This window comes from Acanthopagrus latus, chromosome 24 (assembly GCF_904848185.1).
Source record: "Acanthopagrus latus isolate v.2019 chromosome 24, fAcaLat1.1, whole genome shotgun sequence".
In the NCBI taxonomy this organism is placed as follows: domain Eukaryota; kingdom Metazoa; phylum Chordata; class Actinopteri; order Spariformes; family Sparidae; genus Acanthopagrus; species Acanthopagrus latus.
The window spans coordinates 11,427,265-11,445,076 of NC_051062.1; the positions used below are offsets into that span (position 1 = coordinate 11,427,265).

At 46.7% G+C, this 17,812-nt stretch overlaps 1 protein-coding gene across 4 annotated transcripts in view; it reads right to left on the reverse strand.

Annotated features, from left to right (window-relative positions):
- LOC119015518 (protein unc-80 homolog) overlaps window positions 1-17,812 on the reverse strand; it is a 41,303-nt gene that overhangs the window by 22,687 nt on the left and 804 nt on the right. For 3 of the 4 annotated variants that reach the window (XM_037091578.1, XM_037091577.1, XM_037091580.1), the window contains exons 3-22: window positions 17,575-17,731; window positions 16,544-16,884; window positions 15,733-15,856; window positions 15,567-15,631; window positions 15,118-15,281; window positions 11,952-12,225; window positions 11,721-11,855; window positions 11,216-11,432; window positions 10,685-10,825; window positions 9,168-9,436; window positions 8,194-8,535; window positions 7,979-8,110; window positions 7,636-7,783; window positions 5,731-5,781; window positions 5,064-5,212; window positions 3,568-3,731; window positions 2,604-2,702; window positions 2,169-2,377; window positions 349-455; window positions 4-157 (exon numbers count right to left, since the gene is read on the reverse strand). In XM_037091578.1, the coding sequence (XP_036947473.1) occupies window positions 4-157; window positions 349-455; window positions 2,169-2,377; window positions 2,604-2,702; window positions 3,568-3,731; window positions 5,064-5,212; window positions 5,731-5,781; window positions 7,636-7,783; window positions 7,979-8,110; window positions 8,194-8,535; window positions 9,168-9,436; window positions 10,685-10,825; window positions 11,216-11,432; window positions 11,721-11,855; window positions 11,952-12,225; window positions 15,118-15,281; window positions 15,567-15,631; window positions 15,733-15,856; window positions 16,544-16,884; window positions 17,575-17,731 (3,442 nt within the window). The remainder of the gene's footprint in view (window positions 1-3; window positions 158-348; window positions 456-2,168; window positions 2,378-2,603; window positions 2,703-3,567; window positions 3,732-5,063; window positions 5,213-5,730; window positions 5,782-7,635; window positions 7,784-7,978; window positions 8,111-8,193; window positions 8,536-9,167; window positions 9,437-10,684; window positions 10,826-11,215; window positions 11,433-11,720; window positions 11,856-11,951; window positions 12,226-15,117; window positions 15,282-15,566; window positions 15,632-15,732; window positions 15,857-16,543; window positions 16,885-17,574; window positions 17,732-17,812) is intronic. The other variant, XM_037091579.1, reaches the window with a different exon arrangement.

The window sequence follows — 17,812 nt, forward strand, 5'->3', positions numbered from 1 at the left end:
TACCATCTTTCTCTTCTGTGTGGTGAAGCTTGGATGGATTCCTCCTGCCAGACCTCCATTTACCGAGCCGCTTGAAGAAATTCTCCTCCTCGTCCCTGGCGTACTCCGGCCCCACGGCGCCCCCTTCTGACAGCTTCACCGCACTGGTGAACTTCACCTAAGACACAGATGTATTTCACTTTGTATGCTATGTATTTAGGGCTTGCATCTTTCAAAATAAAAGTCTAAATCCTCAAAAGCCCAGAAGAAGCACCAAGAACTCATGCTACTACTACTGTAGCAAAATTAAGTACATTACATTTTTTCTTGGAGTGGACTGCATTATGGTTGATGTTAACCCCCTCTGACCTTTGAACTCTGACGTATGAAGGACAGCCGATCCACCGAGCTGATGTCCAGCAGGTCTTCGACACCGTCGGTCAGTCCAGAAAGAGAGGAGCGCTTCAGCCAGTTTCCTGTTGACATGTGGATAGAAGAAAATATACATCAACAACAGACATGGCAGAGCAGAGGAAGCCAAAAATGTAGCGTACACATCAGGTTATTATGGAGGCAAGAACACATGCACACACACAAGGGCTGGGAGAAGTAAGCATTCCCTCATCGTTACTGTACGGGACGCTCAGGGTTTGTAAAGTCACAAAGATTCACAGACTGAGGTTCATTCAGAAGTGATACAGAAAGGTACAAAACTATCTTTTGTTGCTTTGTTATTGAACATACGACCTTGTCGAGTCGTATTTGCATAACATGATTTCATACAAGGCTGTCAAAAAAGTACATACCAGATGGATGGAGTAAACTGTGCTGTTTTTTTCCTACATTTAGTGTAATTTATTTTAAAGTCTATTTAGAATTGAAAAAAGCAATGAATTCCTAAAATATTATTTTAACACACCTTTGAATTACCAAGTAAATTATTAGCTTTAGCTGGGTCTTGCCAAGGCTACCACACCAGCTAGCTACTTGATATAATGCTAGCTTCTTGCTCAAACTTAGTCATGTACATTGATAGTTTTTCCTCAAATTAGCTAGGGGGAAAAATACAAAATGAACTACCACAACATTTTGATTTAACACATGTAAACACATGCTAGCCATGGCTACCACACCAGTTAGCTATCACTTGATTTAAGGTCAACTTTTGTGCTTAACCTTAGTAAAGTAGCCTACTTTGTGTTTGTTTTTTAAAAAAATTTAAATATTATTGTTAATGTTAATGTTTGGCTAAGTCTCGCCATGGCTAACGAACCAGTCAGCTTTTACTTGGCACAGTGCTAACTTTCTTGCTGTAGCTTAGCCATCTAGTTAGCTGTAAATATAAATATATTTGCCATTGTAGGCAATGATAGTATCTGCCAGAGGGGAAAGTCTGCACCCTCCATCCATCTGATACAATCTGCAAATACAATTAGACCCAGGTCTGGAACACCGTGCACACTGGGAGAGATGACCAACACAAACGGACGTGACACAAACACTGTATGAAGATGGTTCCACATCCACATACGTAAGACAGAGAGAGTGAGTGGTAGGCGAACAGTCCCACGGCATGCTAAGGCACAAGAAGGAACACAAAACAGACCAAAGAGATGAAGTGACTTGGCCTCACGGCAGGCAGGCAGTGTTCCAATGTTAGACAAACAAAACACATCATGTTACAGTGAATTTCAAGGCGACAGCTGGGACAACAAATGCAGTGAGGTAATGGTCATGGAAATGCAAACTGATACCAGTTCTGGTATTAAAAAAAAGAATGATTGTGTTGCTTTGTCAGGCATTGAAATCGGTCAGTATTTCCTTGTCTGGTTAGCATTAGCATTTGTAGCTTTGTCAGGCACTAAAATCAGTATGTTCCTGTCTTGTTAGCATTAGCATTGTGTAGCTTTGTCAGGCCTGAAGTCAGTCAGTATTTCCATGTCTTGTTAGCATTAGCATTAGCAATTGTAGCTTTGTCAGGCATTGTCACTTTGTCAGGCACTAAAATCAGTATGTTCCTGTCTGGTTAGCATTAGCATTTGTAGCTTTGTCAGGCACTGTAGCTTTGCCAGGCACTAAAATCAGTATGTTCCTGTCTTGTTAGCATTAGCATTTTATAGCTTTGTCAGGAGCTGTCGTCAGTCAGTATTTCCCTGTCAGGTTCAGACATGTGTCTAACTATGACTTACCTATGGGCAGCTTCAGCTTCTTGCGAAGCGAAATGCGACGGGATCTGGAGCGGGAGCGCCGGTCGGTGGTGGTGCCGGAGTGGGCAGTGGTGCACTCTGAGGTGTCCTGCTCTGATTGGCTGCTGGTGTCGCTGGCGGCACTCTGCGACTTGAACATCTTCCTCCAAAAATCCTTCCTGCCAAGCAGAGCACCCGGGATCTGTTCATCACTGGGGTGAAGGAAGGTCGGATATGAATGTTTGACGTACTGGTTAAAAACCTAAACTTTTCACATCTTTGGAGTAAATTCAACGTTTAGCACTGTGACTTGTTCTTTACTGAACCCGGCTGAGGGAAGAGTCTTAAAGTTTTCCTGTTTAGAGCAGAGAAAATGGCAGCTGGACTCGACATACGGTAGATGGTGCTATATGGACATGCTGTGAGGTGGACACTCACTGTTCGGGGGTCTGGGGGGGTCTACTGGAGATGTAGCTGCGACACTCATCTGCAGCACTGGACACCTGACCCTTCTCCCCGGACACACCCGCCTCTGACCTGCACACACACACACAACGCAGGCCAACACACAAGACAAGAGCGCTCAGGCCACTGGTTCAGACACAGACTGGACACTTCTGACGGATTAAAGCCGACCTACGTCTCTCACTGATGCTATCTGAGCTAACTAGCTATCGCAAAAAAAAGTGTGTTTCCTTCTACCGGTCTGGTGCAAATAAACTGGGCTTCATGAAGCGTTGTTTCATGTAGCCTAGTTTATTTGTGGTAGCTGAGTTTATTGCGCCAGACCAGGTGGCACACTAGCATGTTGCTTGTCGTTTTAGCATTAGTACTTGTCGCTATTGCTGTAGCTTTGTCAGGAACTGAAATTACTATCTCCCTATGTGGTTAGCATTAGCATTTTGTGGCTTTGTCAGGAACGTTGTGTTGCCTAGTTAAGTGGTGCCAGACAAGGCGCCAAACTAGGCTACACGAAGCTGCATTTCATGTAGCCTAGCCTCATGTAGAATTTTCCTAGCTGTAGTTACAAGTAGGCTACATCATTACATTGCTTTATTGTTTGTCTGTTTTAAATGCTTGACCAGTGGCCAAAGTATCACAAACTTAGATAAAGACCATGGCGGCGCCTCCTGGCAGGCCTGCTACAGACATAAGACCACCGAATCAGTCACTCAAGCAGGAAAACCAAATGCAGACGGGACAGAAAGAAACATAAAGGAAATAAAAACAGCCAGCAGTGATGAGAAAGCGTAGCTCTGATTTGTCAGAAAGGGAGAAGACGGCACATCGGTTACCACGGAACAGGGGAAAGATTTTTTTAAGGCCATCATTCGAGGCCACTTCACCAGTGATGGACTGTTTTTGTCATTGAGACCATTTCAGGCCACTGATTGGCCACTACCTCCTGGGTCCGGGCTGTTTGGCTTCCTCCTTCTCGTCCGGTTTCTTGGTGGCGGTGACCTTCTCGGCGCTGTCCAGGAGTGCGCTCAGCGCCACCCTGCGGAACACGTTTCCATGGGCCTCCTTGATGAACTGCACCAGCTGGCGGATGTCACAGTACAGACCCTGGGAAGCGAGAGCGAGAGCGAGGGATGTGTGAGTCGGATGGCATGTGAAACGACACAGGAGGAACAGGCCGCTATGACTCTGCATTAATATGATAATACATGCAGAAACTGTCGGTGTTGGTGCTCATGAGCAGGCTTGTTTGCTGAGGCACCGGCTCCAGCTTGTGAGTGGGTGTCCTCTTGATTCGGTGCCACATTAAAGCCTGTTTTGAAAAAGTGTGTCATCCTCCGCCAACGAACACGAGTCACGCCAGCCGAGAGGCTTTCTAGGCACGGCAAGTGGCCACGGTGCCTCAGAGCTCTCAGAGGAGTGATCCACATAGATTTAACAGGAACATGTGCTGTTTTATAAGTTAGACTGGAAGTAATACCTGATTTTCAGAATAAAAGATTTATTTTAGGCTTATGGAGTCACCTTTATAAGTAAAATCTACAGAAATATTGGATGTATCTATGAGCATCTCATCGGCAAGTGTAAGAATTTTTCCATAAGTGGATCAAAAATGACCCATAATTCCAATGGAAATCCACATACTGCAACACGATGTCATATAACCACCAATCGGCTGAATCTCTTTACACTGGAAGGTATTAGTACATGTGAGTTACCCTACATGCTACATTAGCCTGCTAGCTAACATGTACTGCAGTTCTGCAGTACGTGTACTTAAGTGTTGCTGTCAGTGGCTACGTAGCATAAACATAAACTACATATAATCTGTATAAACATGCACCATACGGAAAACCCTCCTCCTGAAACGCCTCATCAGTAGCCCCGCCTTGTTACATCACACTTCATCACCATGTCGCACATTTGCATAATTCATCCCTGTATTCACAGTAGAAATGAAGCTAACTGGAAGCTGAAAATAAACAGAGCCGACTGGAGACGTGGTGAGCGGTGCTGGCTCAGGTGTGCATGAGCTGACCAACCAGAGCAGATGTCTTATATAGACAGATATACGTCTTTGATGAGATGAATTTGTGGACTTTACTCCATATTGGTTGCACAAGGTCCAATAATAGAAGGATCAGTCCATAAAATAAAAAGATATGAGAGATAAATATCTGTTCCAACACAGATCTGAGAATAGCTCAACTTAACATCTTTATTAATGGGGTGAGATTAACGACACTTCGCGTACATTTAATCATGTGTGAACGAGGGGGCATCAGAGAAAAATTATGCATTAATAATTTAACCACCACATCCTGCACGATGAGATAAGAGAGTCCGACTGAATCAAAGCGGAGCCGCGGAGTCTGAGAGTGAAAACCAAACAAACCGAGCGATGGGCAGATGGACGGATGACTTTGCGCCACCACTCACCAGGTTCTCGGGGCTGTGCAGCTCGTGTGTGGTGGAGGCGCAGCGGGTGATGAGGGACTTGAACATGCATCCCACCACCACCGCCTCCATATTCTGCGCCACCGACTTGTTGTCCCCCGTGGTGAAGTTGTTCCCGAAGCCCGCCTTGTCTGGAAGTCAACAGGGGAGGCGGGAGAGACCACGGATCACACAGGGGGGGTGGTTTAAGTCAGCGGATGGAGGGGTGAGGGTGAGGGGAGTTGGCGGGAGAACATTATTGACAGCTGACCAGCTTGAGATTAAAACATTGAGCCCGTACAACAGGGAGGGGGGAGGGGTGAGGGCAAAGGAAAAGGGGTCCATAAAGCAAATGGGGGAGAAGCAAACTGAAAAGAATTCTGGGTCGGGGGGGTTAAGGAAGACATGCAAGGGACTAAGGCCTGCGCTAAAAACATTCAGTACGGGGCTTATTCTCTTGGTCCAGATACAACAATGTGACAAAGTATTAAAACCAGATTTAAAGAAAGTCTAGAATTTGGAGTTGCAGGCGAGTTTTGTCACTTTCGGAGAGAGTGAGGGGTGCAGCGATGGAAGCGGTGCCTTGGGAAGGGTCTGATCGGGTGAGTATATTCATCTTATTGCTTTGTATTATTGATAGTTATTGATTAATTGTATCATGTGTATCTACCGATGTTTCTTTTTTTCGCCCTCCTGGACCTCTCACCTGCACTGCCGTACTCTGCAAGAGAAAAGAGGCGGGGCACAGGTTGATTGACATCAGGCCAGCACAAGACATGTGCGCGGTGTCAGAAAGGACGTGGCACCCCGCCTCCGTGATGGAGGCGAACTGGAGACGCACTCAGACTGCACACGCGCAAAAATAACACACCACATAACACACAGTACCAAAAAAATCAAACAAGGTGCCCGGTTCACTTTCAGAGTTTTAAAAAACACTCATCGGTTCAGTAACTTGCCAATTGCACGGTATCATAGTGACAACACACTTCAAAATGCTCAGTGCAAAACTGAATTGGCATGTACGATGTGTCTCAATGCTCAGCAATACAGCCGCCGATTGAGCAGAGATGCAATGGGAAAAAAGCTTTGGATTGGCAAGTGTACAGAATGGATGAGTGAGTCAGGAAGGTAGGAAAGGATTTTTTTCGGCTCGTTGAAGTGGATGACGGAAAAAAGAGGGAGGATGGAAGCAAGGAGGAGGAGGAGGAGGAGGAAGAAGGAGGACGAGGACAAAAAGGGACGCAGACAAAGCGGAGACAAGTGGAAGGAGGAAGGAAGGGAAAGACACATATATAAACAGAGATAGCGCTGGAATGCAAAGTCGAAGTGCGGGGTGAGACAGCGACAGTGCAATTCAGCTTTGTCAACCCAGCGGATCAATTGGATTCGAATGGGTCTAAATGTACAGTAGCGCTGAAACGATTACTCAATCAAGTGACAACCATTTTTTTTTTCAAAGTCCTCAGAAGAACTGCTAAAATTGAAATTAAACATCATAATGTGATCCTAAGATATAGTTTCGACTGTCTTTAGCCAAGCTAGCAGTTTGGAAATGTGAAATTGGGGAACCACAACAGTGAAAAGTCTAAAGTTAAACAACATGGACCAACCTTTTTCAAATTCCTTTAAATTGGCATATATGTGAAGAAACACAACCACTAGAGGGTGCTGCGTAATCACTCCACAAAAAGTTCCACATTTTCAAAAGGTCTTCATTTAGTCCTGAGATTGTCTTTGCTTGAACCATTAGCTACACAGCTACACTGCCCCCAAGAGTCCAGGAGGTACTGCTCGGTTGGCACATATCCGTAAGGGTTTAGAGCATAAATAAGCTTTCAATGCTCGTTTTGGACAAGCTCAAGAGTCATTTTCTTGTTTTTCTTGAATCCCAAACAACAACTTCATGTTAAAAAGACAATTAAATTGTACGTTAGCTGAACTGTGCAGGCGTTTTCTACCTGCAAGTTACTGTAAACAAACATCATAAATGGTTCTGCACTTTGACCAAACTGATTTGAGGTAATCTCAGCAAGCTAACACGCTCATTTTTACAATGCTAACATGCTGATGCTATGTGTGTCATCATGTTCACCATTTTAGCCAGGTTTGCTTAGTCTGTTAGCATGCTAACATCAGCTAATTAGCATCAAACACAAAGCTGAGCGTGATGGGAATGTTAGTTTTGCAGGTATTTGGTTATGACTGAAGCAATGCAGTAGTTAGCAAGTGTTAGCATGCTTACAAACTAAGTGAGGATGTTCAGCAATGTCAGATAAACATGTTAGCATTGACATCATGAGCACGTTAGCATGTGGATTTTTTTGCGAGCTGCTGGCTTGGCTTTAGACTTTTTCATTAATTACAACAATGAATGCGTAAAAAAATAATTGTCAGATTAATTGACAGGAAAGAAGAATCGTTACTTGCAGCCCTACTGGACAGAACCATGACTTTTTCCAGCATCCATGCTAAACCCCCGAATCACATCAGCACTGAAGACCAATGCCAGTCCAACCCTGATGCACCCAAGATCTTCATCTGGTCCCACTCAACACGCACGCCGCATACTTACTGTCAGTTATGGGCTCCATACAAAAGCCCAGCAGTGCATGCAGGAAGTCCACAATGTTATTGAGAGAGTCTTTGTTGACGTACTCGCGCATTGTCTGCCGAAACTGCACCTTGTCCAGCTTGTAAAGGCTGGTCAGGCAGTTCTGGGCCTGGAAGCGGACAATTGGAAAAAAAGAAGAACTGTGGCTGCTCTTGCAAGGATTCATTTCACTTTCATGAAACTTTCATCACACCAAAGGAGCGATATGGTTAATAATTAATAGGGAATGAATAAATGTCAAGCACCACACGCTGCACTGATGCAAAGATGAGGGTCAGTTGAGGTAGAGAGAGGAGAGTCTGACCTGCATCCTGAGGCGATCCCCAGACAGTCCGCGATGTCCCTCGCCACAGCCGTAGGCGCAACCCAGCGACTTGACTATCTTTATCAGCATGGTCAGAGCCAGGCGGTGGGTGCTGAAGCCGGCGCCCTCCTCCTGCTCGTGGTGGAGGACACAAACGTGAACCGACAGGAGTTTTTATGTAGCTGTCTCGAGATGTCTCCCAAGTTTCCACTCACCTTTTTATCATTATCCTTGTTGTTCTTCACATCGTCCCTGCTCCCCTGCCCGCTCCCTCCACCGCTTCCCCCTCCTCCTCCACCCCCGCCTCCATCTCCCCCTCCGCCCGCCCCAGCCCCAGGAACCGCGCCGCCTCCCTGGGCACCGCCACCGAGCCCCTGACCAGCTGGGTCTTTGGCCCGAGCCTCCTGGTTCTCCTTGTTGTCTGGCTTGGAGAGCTTCTTGCCCATGCCGGGCACCACGCCCAGCTGCAGCAGGCAGTCGATGATGTTGAGGGCCACGTCGCAAATCCTGGAGCTGATGTCGTGGCTGAGGACGGCGTAGAGCGCCCGCAAGACAGCCTGAAGACAAGAGGGAGGGAAAAAATGTCTTGAAATTGCTATTAATGTCCAACCAGCTGCTCAAAGCCCGAATTTATTAAAGGGTGCATACTGTAGAAAGTTAGTCCTGTCTTTAATGATTATGTTAGGATGTCTGAAGGCTTTTAAAAACACTGTGATACTGTATCCAAACTGCTTTTAAACGAGGCATTAAGACAGGCACCAAAACAGAGTGTTCAGGCAGCAGATGAATAGAGGTGCTGCAGCAATGGACAGTATGAGAAAAATAGTGTTTTTTTAGATCACAAATGTTTTTTTTAGTTTTTTTAGATCACAAAAATAAATAATATCCTGAAAAATTATATAAAATGGGACCTTTAACTTCAGAATCACATACAAGAGACTAAAATAGGAAGATAACTTGGGAGCTAGCATTAAATTGGATCATTATTATTTTGTATTATCCGCAAAAAAAAACAAAAAAAAACCAGGAGCATTTCGAGTTTCTTCCTAAACCAGACAGATAAAAGAAGAAGCATCAAATCCACTTCAGATTCCCTCTGGTGTCATTGTTTTACAAACAGCACCAGAACGCCAATAACTTCCATTAACTGTATCTGCCCACGGGGATCATTTACGGAGCGATCACTCACAGTGAGGTCCAGCATGCCGTTCTTCAGCACAAAGTTATTGGTGCCCTCGATGTTTTCCCCCTCCTCCAGGAAGGAGTAGTTGATGCAGGAGTCGGTGAAGCTGCGCGGCAGGTTGGCGCAGGCCAGCGGCTCCACGGGGATCTCGGGGACGGTGACGGGGTTGCAGAGTTTCTTCATGTGCTCGGTGAAGAAGTCGGCGTAGCCAACGTTGAAGGACGCCACCGTGGTGTTGAACGCCGCCATGGTGATGGTGGAGATCTGAGAGCGAACTGTGGGCGGCAGAGGGAGAAAGTCTGGTCGGCCAAATGTTGTAGATGTCATGAATTGGCAACCACGACCCGACATTTAATAACAACTCCCTGGCACTTCTAGGGAGCACTAAAAGCATAAAAAAAGCCTAAAATGATAATTAAAAGAAATGTAGGCATTAATAAAATTATAAAATGTGTCATAAACAATATTTATCTTTATATTTCCCTTTATATTAATACTTAATTTACTTTTCTGTCGAATTTTCCAGTAATGTTTTTATTTCTGTATTTATTTCTGTATTAATTTTTACCATTTTACCATTTATAAACGCATTAATTTTTATATTTTCTTTTGGCATTTCGACTCTTTCTTCCATACATGAGAGCTCAGTTGTAATTTGGTGTAATAACATTTAAAAGATCAAAATCATGCATCTCGTCCTTTTTATTCTTTTTATCTCGAAATGATATGAACAATAAAATAACTATAAATATAATCACACTCAACTATTATTAAAAGTAAACCTTTTCCACTTAAATTCTCAGAATCAGCTCTCTTCTATAATCATCTTTTGTTCCCAGCCAACCTAATAACATGCATGAGATGCAGGGCAGAGCCAGAACTGTTGTTTGTATGTAAATTAGTATTGTCACAGGAATATCACCGTTATATAACGCTGTCCTATTTCTGCTCAGCTCGTCGGGCCTCAGTGGAGCTGGCAGCGTCTGGCGTTTGTTGGATTATAATGTGATTGTACTTTTTACTGTGTTATTATCATCCTGGTATTAACTTTAATCACTACTGTGTGCTGAGTTCACCTTTTCTTTTTTATAAATATATTTAAAAAATGTGGTTGGGCTTCTCTAAGTGCTGTATTATTTGGAAATTTGCTTATTCCAGGCTAATTCTGGAACTGAAAAACTTGCTATATGTAAAACGTTCAAAAATTAAATAGTTAAACAGTTTAGATGTTACTGCATGTTGCTCCGCATAAAGCTAGCATGCTAACAAGGTAGCTCTGGCCTGCCTCGGTCCAAAACCTCCTAGCTAGCTCCTCCTAACGTAGTAAACACCAACACTTCCATGGAGATCCCGTTCTGGACTGTTAGCTGCAAGGCTAACTGAGTCAATTTAAGTTTTTTTAATTTAAATTTGAATAACAGCAGCTTCAGTTAGCAGCACTTAGCAGATTAGTGAAATTCTGCCCCCTATTTGGAATATTGCACCTTTAATTTGCTCATTTCGTATTCCTGCCTCCTCCTTACCTTCCTTGACGGTGTTGTCGCTGTGGCTGTTGGAGTGGTCGGGCATGTCTCTGAGCAGGGAGTGATGGGAGTGGGAGTGTTTGGCGCTCAGGCTGTCAGCGTCGGCGGCCGTGTCGGTGCTTCCTCGCCGCGTGAATTTGCCTGGAAAAGTGATGCAACTGATTAATACATCCAGTGTTTTTGCTGCATCTATCGGGCATTTTCTTGGAAATGTTCTTCCTGTAAATGGGGCTAATCCGAAGCAGCAGTTGAGCTAAGTGGAGACATAACAGTCGTGTGAAAAGGAGGCAGTAGGTTCATGGAAAGAAGGCACCAACCCTGGATAATAATACAAATATATGTGTGCCTTGAGCGAAATTTAATCACACTTCACAGTGAGAGCTAATAAGGAATCCTAACGTTAATGAACTGACCTAGTTCACTGACAGCCGGATCCAGACACAATCCTCTGAGTCACCAAACGGGAGCTTAAGCGGGAAGCGAATCAAGACTGCGAAACTGACATACAACCTATTCTCAGTCTTTCCCTACCCATGATGGTGGCCTGCCAGCCGCCGCGGTCCAGCGCCCGCCGATCGTCCCCCAGGCCGGAGAAGCTCCCGAAGGAGAAGGTGCTGCGGGTGGGCGAGACGTCCAGGTGGTCCTCGTGGAGCAGGAAGGGAACCCCCATTCGGCGCTGACGCTTCTTCCCGGTGTGATGGAAGGGGATGGAGCCCTTCCTCTCGCGGTCCTCGCGCCGGTTCTTAAACTGGAACGCAAGAAAACACACTTTTAAGTTAACATCTGTGGGAAGCATTTATCTTCCTTGCTCCGATGCTAACATTAACGCTAACGTTAGAGCAGCACAGTATGCGAGGTGTGTATATCAGACATTTTAATGTTGGCAACTTCCAAGACTTTAACGGAAGCAGCCATACCATACGTTACCGTGCTAAACATTAAATTAGCATGTTAGCATCAGGGTTTTCCCGGAGCACCCGAGCTGCTTCACTGCTTGAATGAAACAACAAAGTGATCTGGATGATTGTTCTCTGACCTTCTTGAAGATGTTCATCCCGAGGTCGGAGGCGAGGTCCGGCACCGCCTGTCGACGCAGGTTGGTCAGAGAAACCTTTGCAAACGTCTCTGTGCTCAGAGACTTTTCCTCCTCGTTGCATTTCAGACTCATATCCTGCAAAAACACAGCAGAGGACAGCAGATGAAGTGAATGTCTGTGTAGCGTTGGCATCTCAACACAATCTCTCCATTGTCGTCTCGTCGTTATCACCTGAGTCTTGTGCGTGTTGACCAGTGATGGCGTGGCGGCCACCATGGAGCTGCTGCGTGGACGCGGCAGAGGCGTGACCAGAGGTTCTGGGACGCGTTCGGGCCTCTCCTCCAGGATCTGCCTCAGGCGCTGCAGGTAGTACATCAAGGCCCAGTGGACGCCCTCCTCCGTCCAGTGAGGCTGCAGCAGGCAGCGCAGCACCGCCACGTCGAAGTAGGTGGCGTAGCGAGCTCGCTGGGAGAGGGAGGTCGGCAGGCCGGCAGGGGCCGAAGTCCTTGAAGAAGAGGAGTATCCGTTAGTCAACAAGTCAAATGCTGGCTCCGGTTAAGTGATGAAAGCTATCATGAGGGCTGGAAATAAGGAGGATAAGCCAATTTGTTCATGCCAACTTCCTGTAGCACAGAAGATACAGCACGTCTGAAACTACCCAAAAACGTATTTTTCAGATATGGTTAAAAAAATGGAACGAGAAGTCACGCAAACACATCAGAGAGGTTTGAGGAAACAATGCGTAATGTTCAATGGTTTATCTTAAATTTCAAGACCTTACTTTAATCAAACTTTTACTGGTTTCATATTGACTTTACAAAATTAAGTATCCATGTTTTGAGTGTTTTCTTGTGTACATGTTACATACAGGCCAAGCAAAAATGAAGGGTTGGGGGCCAGCAGAAATGGGCGGAGGGGGAGGAAACAGGTGCTGAAAGTAAGCGACAGCAACAATATTGAAACCTGACGTCTGATAATTGAATCCAGGATCATTCAAACAGCGTTTCGCCAGTGATTTGAGCCTCTCCTGCTCCGTCACACAACTCACTCCACACACAATTACAGGATGTCACAGCCTCTTCTGTTGTATTAGCTTGTCATCAGCTGCTTCATTAATAATGCATCAAAGGAGGATGGTAAACAAGGGCAGAGCCCCCCTCCAGCGTCATTGGGAGAGCGGCGGGCTGGAGAGGGAGCCTACGTGAGTCCACTATAAATAAGCTGGAATGAAGGTCAGCGGTTTGGGCGAACGCTGCAGAGCGTGCGGAGCGACCGGCGAGCGCTGAGGAGAAACACACTGATACCACAAGAGCAGGCCGAGGCATTTAATCTTAGCCGCTGTAATAAACGGAGCAGGAAGTGATGGTCGATATCGACATGAATCACTTTTAGAGCGGACAGCAGAGGGAGGCTGTATCATGTTTCAGCGTCTCGCCACACACACACACACACACACACGCTCTGCCCTGCTGCTCCTGTTGTGTCAGGTTGCCACGGTGACCGAGTGACGACAGCCTCCCCTCCCACCCCCATCCACCGACTCTCCATGCGGTAGGACGGATGCAGCACCAGCAGCCAGCCAGCCAGCAGCACAGCGGTTGCCATGGAAACTGCCTCAGCATCAGCAGGGCTCGCGATGCGGCGCCACACGATGAGTAAGCTGCATTAATCAGAGGGATCACCTGATGGCGGGAATGATTTTCAGCGGTGATGCAAATGAAAGATTCAGATTCAGAGGATGTTTTTTTTCTGATCGGAGCCCTTTTGATCGACGGCGCAAATCAAAGAAACTCGAAAGCGTGAAATGATAAAAAAAAAAACCTTCTTACATTAAATCCCCTCAAATGTGAAAACTCAACCCTCCCTTGAAGGACTAATTTGCATTTCCTCGTTTTCAATTCCCACCACCAACCCTCCAAATAAAGCAATTAATCTTGTAAACAATAGGGATAAATCTCTCTGTTCCTACGATACCACGTGACTACCCACAAACCCTTTGGTGTTCGGGTGTATTAGGAGGATGTAACTAGCTTGGGGGGGGAGGGGGGAGCTCATGTTGATGAAGCACTGGAATGACTTGAGTCGAGATGAAGGATGGATGGCTTATCAACCTCTCCGCGCTCTCTCTCGGCCCACTGGTTGGGATGACGCCCACGTGGGATGTGCAGGATGCAAATGTTTCTGACGTGTTCATCATGCAGTTCAACCAAAACTCAAACCAGGAATTCACGGGCCCGCGCCGCCTTGAGTTTCCGTTCTCCTGCCAACCACGCCTGGTCAAAACCTGCCCGGCTCGTGCCAAAGCGAGCACAGATTGAGCTTCAGCCTGGCGCCCAAAACAATCCCAGTCTTGCCGCGGGGACGACCAAAAAAATCGAGCCAGGCCAGAAACACTGCCAGCGTCAGACATGTCACACATTACTTCAGCGTAATTACCCTGGTTTTGTGGGCACATGTCAGATGGGTCTAATGCTGGAGAAAGACAAGGCTCCGGACTGTAAGTGTGTGTTCATATGTGTGTGTGTCGACTGAGTAGACAGCAGCGCTCGGGGCAACACATTACACAGGGGAAGGAGGAGCTATTCATATACGCGAGCTCTCACGAGCTGCTGTGCCGTGCAGTGTGCTCGACAGACGCCGCCGCAGGGATAAATGTTTAGCCATCAACAAGATGATGGCACCAGTCCCGTGTCAGCGCGGGTCACTTATAAATCACTGCACTTCTGCACTGCTGCAGCCCACAGCTGGCTGCTCGATGCTTGAGGAAGCTTATGCGAAGGCGTGTGTCGTTTGTAATGGAGCCACAGTGATGTTAATATACGGGATTACAGCATGATTTCTGTATGACTGAAACTAGGTCCGTTCATGTTGCATGAGATAACCTCTACTTTCTCATATCTGATGATATGATATTAGGGTAATACGGTGAATTAAAAGCACACACAATCCAGATCGAGTCGAAATGCACGTTTGTTATAAACTGCAAGATCTTCAGGCCTTTGCACACTTTTCCTGCCATAAACTCTCAAGTCAAAATAGTTTTTTCGTCACGATTCACAAAAGCAGCATCTTTTTTTTTTGTTGTTGGATCGAGGTCCAGTTTTCTTCTTATTTTACCTCACAGAACATGAGAGCTGCTCGTCAGAAGCTGCTTCACAATCGGTGATGCCAAACCAAAGAACAAAGTCATAATTAACTAAATTAGAGGTATGAATGTTGGACAGAGGAGGGAGAGAACTGTGAATGAATAACTCATTCGGGCCTCACGCTGGTTATCACACCTCCTCCTCCTTCTTAACAGCGAGCATGATGGGATGTGGCGCCAAGAATCAGTGACGTCACCAAAACGCCTTCCCTCTCTCTGAGTCTGCAGGTTAAACTGATGAACGCCGCTCACTTTTTCTTGGAGGGGCCTTTGACCGGCGGGGGTTGTTGCTGCTGCTGTTGCTGTTGGGAAGGGCCACCACCTTTCTCCACCGAGTTACCACGACGACAGCTCTGCTCTCCAGCCGAGGGGGAGGAGGAATCCGATTGGGCGGCCTCGCAGACCACCTGGAAGCCCTGCGGGTGGAGGAGGAGGAGGAGGAGGAGAGAGAGAGATGGACGGATGCTGGGGATAAACAGGCAGACACTTCCTGATAATTAAAGGCTCTGAGGTTGGAGCGAGGTTTGCTGCCGCGACCCCGGCTAACCACGCTAATGCTCCCACATGGCCGGGGCGCGAATGAATATGAGCAGCCAGGCCTCGGGGGGGAGGGGAGGGGGAGGAAGCCTCTTGCCTGAACACATTCAATCGACATGGGAGGCGATTTTCTGACAAGATCGGAGCTGAAAACGCTCACTCACCGTGGGACCCGGGTTGCCAGATCCACAGGGGCTGCACTGGTTGTTGACTGGGGAGTTCCTCTTCGCTGTTGAGACACGCAGAGCAGATTACACGTCTTAATTAGGAAACAAACACGCCTTGAATCTTTTATCCGCACGGAAGGAAATGAGGTTTATTTTGTTTCACCTGTCACGATGTTTCTGACCGGTTTGATGAGCGCGGTGAAGGCCGGGATGTCTGGCTGGCGGTGCTCCCACATCGGCTGCCAGATCACCAGACCGCTGGCCAGTCGGAAGGTCAAGTCCGACTCCTGAAACAACAGCGACATGTTTAGTAAATTAAGGAGTTTTTAATATCTTTTATTTTGTTTCATATCCTTCATAGTTGAGGATGCATGTCGTACGAAAGCCCTAAATAGTCATATGTCAATAGGGTCCTTCACGTTATTGTGATTAATTGATACGTTGCAAGACAAATCGTCTAACTCAAGTAGAGCCCGACCAATATATCAGTCGGTGGATGTTACTGACAACATTTGATTCACCGGTAATTTAAAGTTATCAAATTTACTGTTCCAGCGCTGTGGTGCCATTTTAGATCGTCTTGTGTTGCCCTGGTTCGTCCTTAGTTAAGTTTCTCTTGCATCACTCCAGTTTTGTTGCTTTCATTTTGGATCATCACAGCTCTGTCGTGAAATAAAATCACTATGTTTTCGGCTTCTGGTTGCACTTCTGTTATGACATGATCACTTACAAGATACAGTAATTTATTATTCATTTGGGAAACACGGTGGATTCCCGAGAGTGCTGTAACCCGACCTGTGGTTCTGTCTGTACACACAGATCAATATCCATAGGGCAACCCTGAGCATGTGTGCTGGAGGGATTCATACTTTGAAGAGTTTCTCCAACACAAAGCTGTTGTAAAAAGATTTTAGAGTTTGCCAGAAAAAGTCGGTCTGTGTAGGATGGGAAAGACGAACCGCACAGTAACTTACCTTTATCCGATGTATGAGCGGTGCAAACAGGAACACGAACAGCTCCACCGTGGCCATGCTCTTGTGGAACAGCTTGGTCCGGGTGTGCTCATCCTCCTCCAGCAGGGAGCCGCTGTGCTGCGGGCCCGACCCTCCTAAAGCAGAGCCGGAGCAGGAGCCCGGAGCCCCCGGGGACGACCCCTGGTTCCCCACGGGCTGCAGGAAGGCGCTGCTGCTGCTGCCCGCCGACCAGCCGTGGCCCAGGCTCGGCTCGTGGTTGCACTCCTGGGCCGCCTCCAGCAGCATCCAGTGCAGCGTGTGGAGCAGCTTGGTCTCGGCGACGCCCAGCTTGTCCTGGTGACCTGTGGAGGTCAGAGGTCGGGGGTTAATGGTGAGCGGTGGTTAGGGAGGTGATTAATGGGCAGAACGCAGCTCTTTTTCATTTCGGTTTAAAGATCACGCGGCTTCTAACGAGGGTTACTGAAGGTCGACAGGAAAACATGAAATCAAACTGAATTATTTCATTTTTTGACATTCAAGAATGATCCAACAGCGACAATACGCAATGATCTTAAAGGAACAGTTCACCCCACAATGAAAATTCAGTCACCACTCTCCTCCATGTTGATGGACAGTGGAAAACGAGTCCTGTCTACTTTAGAAGCTCCAGTACGACCAGTATAAAAGGTGTGGGGTCCTGATAATAATCAATCAAACTGCATGTTTTCCTCATAAATAGGTAGATCTAGGTGGCATCCTGGCGTAATCGCCATTTCTTGTCGTGAAAAACATGTATTTGCACCTTTAATCCTGTTTAGAATCATTCATGTAATGTGTGTCAAGAAATTAAATTAATAGAACATAACAATGTGAAGCAGAACCGTGTCCTGATGCACCCAATTTAGGCGCAACAGTGCAACCAGTGTCTGGAGCCCTGATACAACTAGACCAAGGTGCAGTTTTCTATCTTAATCCTCTTGTTCTGGTCCAGATAACCTATAATTATGACGGACTGTGCGGTCAGAAATCTTTTATGCGTTCTGTGTCCTCACCCAGCTTGTTCCTGTTGGACAGCAGGATGGAGGTGCAGTGGAGCACATGAGGCAGGGCCGCCTGGACCAGCTCCCAGCGGGAGATGCTCTGGATGGCCTCCGACAGGGCCGGCGACAGCCCGTGGAGCTTATTCTCCACCAGCACCCGCTCGAAGGACTGGAGGGGGGGAGAGGAAGAAGAGAAGGGGAGACATCAGGCAGGGAACTGAAGCCTCTTTCTTTGCCTCTCTAAATGTCC